General features: G+C 49.3%; 1 protein-coding gene across 1 annotated transcript in view; it reads left to right on the plus strand.

Moving 5' to 3' along the window:
- Nucleotides 1-1,510, plus strand: part of LOC148114113 (uncharacterized) — a 42,399-nt gene extending 40,889 nt beyond the window's left edge. Inside the window, exon 7 of the mRNA XM_087893665.1 lies at nucleotides 1,376-1,510. Coding sequence (XP_087749791.1) covers nucleotides 1,376-1,510 — 135 coding nt within the window. The remainder of the gene's footprint in view (nucleotides 1-1,375) is intronic.
- The last annotated feature ends 9,007 nt before the right edge of the window (nucleotides 1,511-10,517 follow it).

Here is a 10,517-nt window from a genome sequence, read left to right on the forward strand (position 1 = left end):
CAACCACTGGACGCCGATATGAGGCATTGATTGATTCAGGGTGTACTCGTTGTTTAATTCGTAGGGCAATAGTTGATGAACTTGGGCTGCGAGTTGTGCGGTTGAGAACCCCTATTACCTTTGAACAAATGGATGGTTCATTGCTGGGAGGGGCACCAGTGACTCATATAACAGAAAAGGTGCACCTCGATATTGGGGAGCACACCGAAACTATTCGGTTTATTATAGTGGAGAAAATGTTAGAACCAGTGATTTTAGCATTGGCATCGTTGGACAAGTGGGCTCCTACGATATGGTGGGAAGGGTTTTTTCGCAAACTCCGATTACCGTTGGGATCTCCCCCTACCAATGAGGAAAAGGAGCCAGCAGGGGGAATAGAAGCAGAGAGCCCACCATCAGACACGACGTATCCTAATGTGTATAGGGATCTCGCCAGGGTCTTTAGTGAGGAAGAATGTGAGACCCTGCCCCCTCACCGGCCTATAGATTGCAGTATTGAGTTAATACCCGGGGCAAAGCTACCCAAGCCCCAGATGTATTCAATGACACAACCCGAACTAAAAGAATTAAGAAAATATATAGACAAGAATTTGGCCCGGGGTTTTATCACACCTAGTCAATCAAAGATGGCTGCCCCTGTCCTGTTTTGGGGGAAGAAAGATGGGGGTTACGCTTATGCGTTGACTTCAGGGGTCTCAATGCAGTGTGTGTGGAGTCCCTCTATCCACTTCCCTTAATGAAGGACCTGTTAGCTGCCCTAGCCACCGGTCGTATCTTTACGAAACTCGACCTACGCAAACTGTATTATAGGATACGAATCAAACCAGGGGATGAGGGGAAAACAACATTCAATTGTCCCTTAGGAAGCTATCAGTTCCAGGTCATGCCGTTCGGACTACAGGGTGCCCCTGCGGTGTTCATGCAGTTCATCAATGAAGTGCTGCATGAACATCTGTACAGGGGTGTCCTTGTATATTTAGATGACATCTTGATTTACACGCAAACTGAAGAGGAACATATATCTCTGGTCCGACAGGTCTTAGACAAGTTATTAGCTGCTAGGCTGTACGTGAAACTATCCAAATGTGAGTTTCACAAAAAGAGGATAGACTATCTAGGCTATAGAATATCAGAGAGCGGGGTAGAGATGGATCCCAGAAAAGTCCAGGCAGTGCTTGAATGGCAGGCCCCTAGAACTAGAAAGCAATTACAGAGCTTTCTTGGCTTTGCCAACTTCTATCGGCAGTTCATTCCCAGATTTGCTGAAATAGCCCTACCACTAACGGATTTGTTACGGACCAAACCGGCCACGGCTAAACCAAAGCCGGGACAAGCGTTGACGTGGTCGTCAGCGTGTCAAACGGTTTTCGAGCAGTTAAAAACACTCTTTGCTCAAGAACCAGTACTCAAACATCCAGACCCAACGCAGGCATTCGTAGTCCAGGCAGATGGTTCAAAAGGTGCCTTAGTCGAAGCCTGTAAAACCTTAGAGAGGTCCCACGTGGGATAACGGTGAAGTGGCAGAGGTTTTAATTAGCCGCTCCACGCAGAAATATCTTCACTCTCGGATGGTTAGCGAGAGAACCCCACTTCCCAAATGTCAAGACAGAGCCCAGCACAGCCACCTGCCAGGGTAGAGAGTTAGTGGAAAGACCCAAGTCCAACCGGTCCTGGAGGAATTCAATCACCTCCACCACCGATGCTGCAGTTGGACTCAATATCTGGAGGCACACCACACTGCAAGCCTGTTCCACATGGCCTCGTAAATATGCGTGGCGGAGGGCTGCCTGGCTGCCTGCGTAGCCCTGATGACCCTGGCCGGAAAGTTCTCCCTCCTTAAGAGCCCCCACTCAACCTCCAAATGGCTAACTGAAGTCTCTGCGGGACCGGGTGCTGCACCGGGCCCTGGCTGAGGGAGACTCTGTCTGGGGGAATCCGCCAGGGCCTGGCGACCGACAGGTCGACCAGATCGGCGAACCAAGGCCGTCTGGGCCAGTGAGGGGCCACTAACACCATCTCCACCCCCTCCAACAACAACTTTCGAATGACCGCTGGGACAGGAGGAAGGGGAGGGAAGGCGTATAGGAGGCCCTTGGGCCACTGGGTCCGCAGAGCGTCCACCCCCGCTGCTCCCAGGGCAGGAAAACGGGAGAAGAAGAGGGGAAGTTGTGTGTTTGTTGGAGAGGCGAAGAGGTCCACCACCGGTCGACTGAACCGGTCGACCATGTCCGCAAACAGGCTGGGATGGAGCCTCCACTCCGAGGGGTCCACAGTGGCCCGACTCAGCCAGTCGGATTCGATGTTGTCTGTCCCGGCGATGTGGTCCACTGTCAGAGACAAAAGGTGAGTCTCTGCCCAGAGACAAAGGGTCTCCGCCTCTCACATTAGAGGCCGGGAACGAGTCCCCCCTTGCTTGTTGATATGGGCTTTTGTCGTCGTGTTTGTCTGTGAGAAGGATCACATGCTGCCCCCTCACCTGCGGAAGAAAGGCCTGGAGAGACAGACGGGCAGCCTGGAGCTCCAACCAATTGATCTGCTGGGCCATCTGGGATCCGCAATGACCTCCCCAGCCCTGGCATCCGATGTGACTACCACCCTGTGGGGTTCCCTGAAGTAACACCCCTTCTGGATGGCCTCTGACATCCACCAGGTCAGGGAACGCAGAACCCATGGTGGAACCCGAACCCTGGTCATGGACGAGCTCGTTCTCGCCTTCTGAAAGGGGAGCCAGAACCACTGTAGTGGTCTCGCATGGTACCTGGCCCAGGGAACTATGTTCAAACAAGAAATTATTTATTCCAACAGCTGGGACAGTTGGTCTACTTGCACCATCTGACACCCTCGGATTAACTGAATCAGCGCCCGTATACTGTCCTGCCTGTCCAGGGACAGGAAGACCTGCCCCGCATGCGTGTCTATCAGTGCCCCTAGGTGAACTAACCTTATGGAAAGTACCAGATGGCACTTTGCCAGATTCACCGAGAACCCATGGTCCCTCAGTGCCCCAATTGTCGTGGTCAAGTCCTGTTCCGCTCGCCGCTGGGAAGGCGCCTGTAGGAGCAGGTCATCGAGATAGCACTGGATCCTGATGGGAAGAGACCTGAGGTACGCCGCCAAGACCAAAGAATCTTGGTAAACGTACGGGGGGGCGGAGGCCAGCCCGAACGGCAGGGCAAGATATTGATAGTGGCGGCCTGAATAAGAAAGCCTCGGGTACTGACGATGCTCCAAGCGAATAGGGATGTGGAGGTATGCTTCGGTCAAACCTATGGAGGCTAAGAAATCCCCCTCCCTGATCCCTGCTAAGATCAAATGCAGGGAGTGCATGTTGAACCTCCTGTACATGATGAAGTGGTTGAGTCCCTTTAAATTTAGAATTGCTCTCCACCCCCCCGAGGCCTTTGGGATGGCAAAGAGGACGGAGTAGAATCCGCGCCCCCGTTGCCCCGGTGGAACCGGCTGAATAGCCTGGACATCCAGCAAGTGCTGGATAGCCAACTCCATGAGCCCCCGCCTGAACGGGTCTCCAGAAATGGGGCAACGGAGGAAACGCCCTGGAGGAGGTAAAAGGAAACGCGAGGGAGAGCCCTGCTCTCACTGTCTGATGTCAGGTCCGCGAACAGTGAGAGTCTGCCCCCTAACGGAGCCTGAGACAGACAGTCACTTCGCTCTCCTAGCCCCTCTGCCGCCAGAGCCCCTGAAGGACTTGTTGGGCGGCTGCTGATGACCACGGGAGAAGGTCAGTCTATCGACTTGAAAGCTGGGCCTAGAGTACTGGAAGGGCCGCTGCTGACAGGAGAAGCTTGGCCCAGCTCCCCCCTGGCGGAAGGAGGGCCGCCTGTAATGAGGGGAAGGACAGAAATCAGTCCATCTGCCCCGAGATGGGAGAACCTTTCTCTTATCCCTAGTCTCTATAAGCAAGGGGTCTAGGGCCCATCCGAACAGATAACCACCCTCAAAGGGGGCTGAAGCTAGCTTCCACTTGTTCTACCCATCCATGCGCCAATGACGCAGCCAAAGCAAATGCCTAGCAGTCACGATGGAGGCAATGGCCCTGGCAGAGAACCTGGTGGCTGCCAAGGTAGCATCAGCCATATATTCAGCGGCAGCTAAAATTTTGAGGGGTGTTGATGAGCACGAATGTCATCCGGTGCCAAATGGCCCTGCAACTTCCAAAGTCATCTGACCGACGCTCTGGTGAGAAATGCTGCTGATGAAGCCGCTCTGACAGCCCACGAATCCGCCAGGTATGCTCGATGAAGCACCGTCTCCTCATGCCGATCCTCTGCCTTCAAGGCATCCCCCGCATCAGGTGGTAAAACCGAAGATGAAGTGAGCGCCGTCACTGGAGCGTCTACTTTGGGAATCTCCAACAGGTTAAGCATGTCTAAATCCACAGTGAACAATTGTTTGTCCATACCCGAAGCCGGGGAGCCACAGCTGGGGCAGCCCACTGTCTACGTATCATGTCCAAAAACATACCCAGAAAGGGAATTGTGTCAGCCTCCACCGCCCTCTCTGTGAATAGGAAATCGTCCTGCTCTTCATTACCTAAGTTGACATCTGAGAGCGATGGGTCTGGACCTAAACGTGCTGTAGCTCAAGCTTTGGCTAGTAGGGGCTTTAAAAGGGCCGGATTAAACAACCCTTTAAAGGAAGGCCTAGGGAGCTGTTCCTGATCCACATCAGAGAAATCTCCCTCCCCTTGATAATTCTAAGTATAATCTGCCCATTCAGATAGGGAAAGGGAATCATGTTCCTGGTATTCCACAGGGGCCTCTACATATCTCTGTGGTTGTAACTCAGGCCGAGAGGCATACAGCTGGGCAAAAGCTTGAAATTGCAACTGCATACCTTCTGCAATGCCCCGTTGAATTGCCTGCTCCACCCAGGATTTCAAAAGGTTGGTGACATCCTGCACCCCCCCTCACCCTGGCAGAGGCCTGCCGCTGTGGGGGTAAAGGTGGCCTCAGATGGTCTACCCATTGCCCCAGCAGTACCAGGTGCAGGCTGAGAGTCTGCACGAACATCTGGAGACCGCGGTCTAGAAGGTCCCGCTATGGTTGGTGAGGGTAAATTCTGCGGAGCCACTATTTCCGCACTCAGCGCAGGGAGATGGTGGGCAGAAACAGGAGCTAGGGGGGGTTCTTGAGCCAAATTAGTGGCAAAAGCTTTAGCAAATTCTCTGTCCAAGGCCCGTTGTCTGACTTGAGCTGTCTTCTCCTCAGCCTTGGAAAGGCCAGTACGAGCCCTAGCTCTGGCCTTGATCTTATTGGCAGCCGCAATACTGGCCGTTCATTGCCTGGAAGGAGCCCTGGTTCTGTCATGCTGAGGTGACCAAGATCCCTCCGCTGAAAAGGATGGCTGCCTGTCAGCATCCCCCATGCCTCCAATTAATCTCCCAAGACAATTTTAAATTACAAATGTCCTTAAATGGGCAGAAGGTCCCAAAGGAGGCGTTGAAAACAAGTTAATCAGAAAAGGTGGCTGAAATGGAGGCAAAATGGCCACAGTGACATTCAAAATGGCTGCTCGTAACTGCCACAGTTCAAAAATAAAATTCAAAGCTGAGGGCCCAACTAAGTCTGATCAGGCCGCAAAGCAGTCCCGCAGACAGAATCAGGGCTGGTCAGCAGTCCAGGCTCCCATCCGCTCCAGCGGAGAGCCCACCAGCCTGTAGCATAAATTGCCAGGGGATCAAAGCCGCCCGGACTTAATGGCCACCAAAAGGTTGCGCGGGAACAATGGCGGCCGCGACTTACATCAATCTCCAAGGGCCCGCACTGTCCTCCTGGCGCGACCCTGGCGGCTAGCACATTCCTCCAAAGTGCTCAGACGCTCCTCTGAGCCTTACCATGAAACAGCCAGTGCCCAGGCTGCTCAGGCTGGCGAAGCTGCAGCAGGAATAAAAAGCGGCTCAAAATAGTAAAAAAGCCGCTCCGCCAAACAGCTGGCATTCGGGGATCAAAGGGACGCCGCAGCAATTCTATTTACAGCCTGCGCGGCTCCCGCAGCTGCAACGAAGCCTTCCCACGCTTCTACAAAGAAATGAGGGGAAAACGGGGTGAAAGCCAGCCGCATAATCCCCACAGCCGCTGATTAATCTAGGGAGGTTGGGGGAAACGTTCCAAACTGCCCCCCCCTTTGAGCTCCATCCATGAACGGAGAGCCCTCCCCAGCCAGTACCTGCAAGTAGTCAGCAAGGGAAGCACAGGAAACAAAACAAAACAAACAAAAAAATTAAAAGAGAAGAACTCCAGGGAAATATTACCAAGCACAACTCAGAGCTCAGGAGCTTGTAAAAGTTGCAACCATGAGCTAGGCTGAGCTGAAAAAAACTGAAGAGACGTCACCAGGGAGGCAGATCTTCAGAAGTTTTCAGCTCAGGACATAGAGCTAGAGCAAGGAATATCCCAGCCTGGCATCTCCCATTTCTACACTATGGAGAAAGAGGCATTCGCGGTCCGTTGGGCATTGATGACATGGCGACATCTCTTGGAGGGGGCATCTCATCCTTTTGAGGTATGGACGGACCATAAAAACTTAGAAGCCTTACAAATGCCCAGGCGACTATCTCCCAAACAGATAAGGTGGGCACAATATTTCCAGCGTTTCTCTTTCCAGTTGCGGTATGTTCCTGCTGGGAAAAACTTCCTGGCTGATGCACTGTCCCGGATGCCACAGTATAATAGCAAATGAGAGGAAGTGATAGAACCTCTAATTGCACTTTCCCAAACCCTATTAAGAATTACGGAAATAGATGGTCACTTACGTACTGAGTTTAAAACAGCTTTACAACAGGATCAATGGGTAATCCAAAACCCCTCTATGGTTAGCTATAATGATGGGATAGCGTGGAGGGAGAATAGAATATATGTTCCGGAACGTTTACGGAACGTGGTGTTATGCAGGTGCCATGATGCCAAATCAGCAGGCCATTTTGGGTACTTAAAAACTCTACACCTTGTGAGGAGGCAGTTCTGGTGGCCATGAATGCGTAAGGACATAGAAACATACGTAAAGGGTTGCACAACCTGTGCAACTGCCAAACCCTGGTCTGGACGACCGTTAGGATTATTACAAACAGTCACGAATCCTAGCAGGCTGTGGGAAGAGATCGCTATGGATTTCATAGTTGATCTCCCCACTAGCCATGGCCACACTGTAATTTGGACAGTGGTAGATCTGTTTTCGAAACAGGCCCACTTTGTGCCATGTAAAAGCATACCATCCGCGCGACAATTAACCGAACTCTTTTTGCAACATATCTATCATCTCCATGGAGCACCTAAGAGGATTATATCCGACCACGGTGTTCAATTCACCTCTAAATTTTGGAGACGATTTGTCCGTTTAATTGAGTCCTCTCAAGGGTTAAGTTCAGCATTCCACCCGAGCACTAACGGAGCGGCTGAACGGGCCAATGCCATGGTCGAAAGATATATTAGATGCTACGTTTCCTACCAGCAGACGAATTGGTCAGGACTCCTGCCTTTCGCCGAAGTCGCATATAACAACATACCACACCGCAGTACTGGGTTCTCCCCTTTCCAAGTAATATACAGCCGAGAGTTTTCAGCCATTCCAGAGTTAGATCCCCCTATGACAGACGGTGACACGCCACGCGGTTGGGCTGATAAAATTAGTCATGTATGGCCAAGTGTAAAAACAGCATTACAAAAGGCAGCAGATGAGTACAAAAAATATGCAGACAAGAAAAGGGCTGATCCAAAACCATTCCGGATAGGAGACAAAGTATACTTGTCTACGAAATACCTGAAACTCTGACTACCCAGTAGAAAATTAGGACCTAAATATATAGGACCATTTCCTATAACACAAGTCATCAATCCCGTAACCGTAGCTCTTAAACTTGCCCCTCTGTTCAGTAGGATACATCCCGTATTCCATAGCAGTTTGGTGAAACCGGTGACGATAGAAAGGCCAGGTATCTCAACTACTCCACCGGGTCCCGTGCATACCAACCAATATGAGATAGACCGAATATTGGATTCCAGGGTCCGTAGGGGGATGTTGCAATATCTTGTGCGGTGGAAAGGATACCCTGTAACACAGGCCTCGTGGGTGGCAGCACCCGACGTTCACGCTGCCCGATTGATACAACGGTTCCATCGGAAATACCCAGACAAACCTAATGCAGGATCGTAACAGTAACTAACATTTGTATGCTTTCTATTTATAAGTGAGCTCCTGGTAGGGGGGCCCACCTGTCGAGTCCTACCGGAGCTTGCCATCGATGGGAGGTTTGGGAGACGAAGGAGCGGAGATAAGCAGCCACAGCGAACACATAATCAGTTCCTGGATAGCGGCGTTCATGGCGATGATTGATGACATTGCCGGGCTCTCCGATTCTGCTGTCCCCGCTGCTCTGGCGCTCGCAGCTGTTACTGTTAAGGGAGTGGGGGGTGCTTGATTGATACTCACCGGATGTATGTTTCAGGGGCTGAGTTTTGTTAAATAGCGCTGTGGTGTGGTTACACCCAGCGCTGACTTTGAACCAAAACACCGACTTGTACTTTACTTTTGACTGCGAGCTTACCATTGCGAAAGTAAACCCTGATTCTCTGTGCGTTACTGGTGATTATTTACTATCGCGGTTCTGAACGAACAAGCCGAGAGAGACTCTCAAAGAGAAAATGAGACGAAACAAACAGAAAACTCATGAGTTGGATATTCCAAAGGAAGTAATTACAAAAATTTCAGAAGCTCTGATGGTTAAGAGATGGCCAAAGGGGACTCTCAAAGACAAAATTGGAAAAAATGAAGAGAAAACTCGTGAGTTGGAAATGCAGAAGGAAGGTACTACCGAAATTTCAGAAGCTCTGGATGTTAATATGGGGCCTAAGTTGACACTAACAGAAAAACTAACAGAAAACAACGAGAAAACTCATGACCTGGACATTCCAGATAAAGTGGCTACAGCAATTTCAGAAGCTCTGAAAGTTGATGAGGGGTCAAAGTTGACACTAACAGAAAAGCTAACAGAAAACAAAGAGAAAACTCATGACCTGGACATTCCAAATAAAGTGGCTACAGAAATTTCAGAATCTCTGAAGGTTAATGGGTGGCCGAAGGTGACTCTCAAAGACGAAATAGGAAAAAACGAAGAGAAAACGTGTGAGTTGGAGAGACACAAGGAACTGAGTAGAGAAGTTTCAGAAATTCTGAATATGGTTACGGAACTAAAGGTGATTCTCAGAGAAAAAACAAGAGGAAGCAAAGAGAAAATTCATGAATTGGAGATGCAGAAGGAACTGATTGGAGGAATTTCACAAGCTATGGATATTATTACAAGACTGCAGGTGACTCTGAGAGAAAAAACAAGAAGAAACAAAAAGAAAATTCATGAGTTGGAAATGCAGAAGGAACTGATTAGAGGAATTTCACAAGCTCGGGATATTATTACAGGGTTGCAGGTGATTCTCAGAGAAAAAACAAGAAGAAACAAAAAGAAAACTCAAGAGTTGCAGATGGAGAAAAAAGTGACTAGAGAAGTTTCAGAAGCTCTGAAGTTTGATGAGGGGTCAAAGGTGATTCTCAAAGAAAAAATCAGAGGCAATAAAGAGAAAACTGAGGAGTTGGAGATGCAGAAGGAAGTGAGTAGAGAAATTTCAGAAGGTCTGAATATTAAGAGGTGGCCGAAGGTGACTCTCAAAGACATAATAAGAGAAAACAAAGAGAAACTTCATGAGTTGGCGGTTCAAAAAGAAGTGCATGCAGAAATTTCAGAACCTCGGAAGATTAATACAGGGCAGAAGGAGACTCTCAAAGAGAAAATGAGACGAAACAAACAGAAAACTCATGAGTTGGATATCCCAAAGGAAGTAATTAAAAAAATTTCAGAAGCTCTGAAGGTTAAGAGATGGCCGAAGGGGACTCTCAAAGACGAAATAGGAAAAAATGAAGAGAAAACTCGTGAGTTGGAGATGCAGAAGGAAGGGACTACCGAAATTTCAGATGCTCTGGATGTTAATATGGGGCCTAAGTTGACACTAACAGAAAAAGTAACAGAAAACAAAGAGAAAACTCATGACCTGGACATTCCAAATAAAGTGGCTACAGCAATTTCAGAAGCTCTGAAGGTTAAGGGGTGGCCGAAGGTGACTCTCAAAGACGAAATAGGAAAAAACGAAGAGAATACGCGTGAGTTGGAGAGGCACAAGGAACTGAGTAGAGAAGTTTCAGAAATTCTGAATATGGTGACGGAACTAAAGGTGACTCTCAGAGAAAAAACAAGAGGAAGAAAAGAGAAAATTCATGAATCGGACATGCAGAAGGAACTGATTGGAGGAATTTCACAAGCTCGGGATATTATTACAGGAATGCAGGTGATTGTCAGAGAAAAAACAAGAAGAAACAAAAAGAAAACTCAAGAGTTGCAGATGGAGAAAAAAGTGACTAGAGAAGTTTCAGAAGCTCTGAAGTTTGATAAGGGGTCAAAGGTGATTCTCAAAGAAAAAATCAAAGGCAATAAAGAGAAAACTGTGGAGATTGTG

The sequence above is a fragment of the Pantherophis guttatus genome, chromosome 4 (assembly GCF_059756535.1).
Source record: "Pantherophis guttatus breed Tessera chromosome 4, ASM5975653v1, whole genome shotgun sequence".
In the NCBI taxonomy this organism is placed as follows: Eukaryota; Metazoa; Chordata; class Lepidosauria; order Squamata; family Colubridae; genus Pantherophis; species Pantherophis guttatus.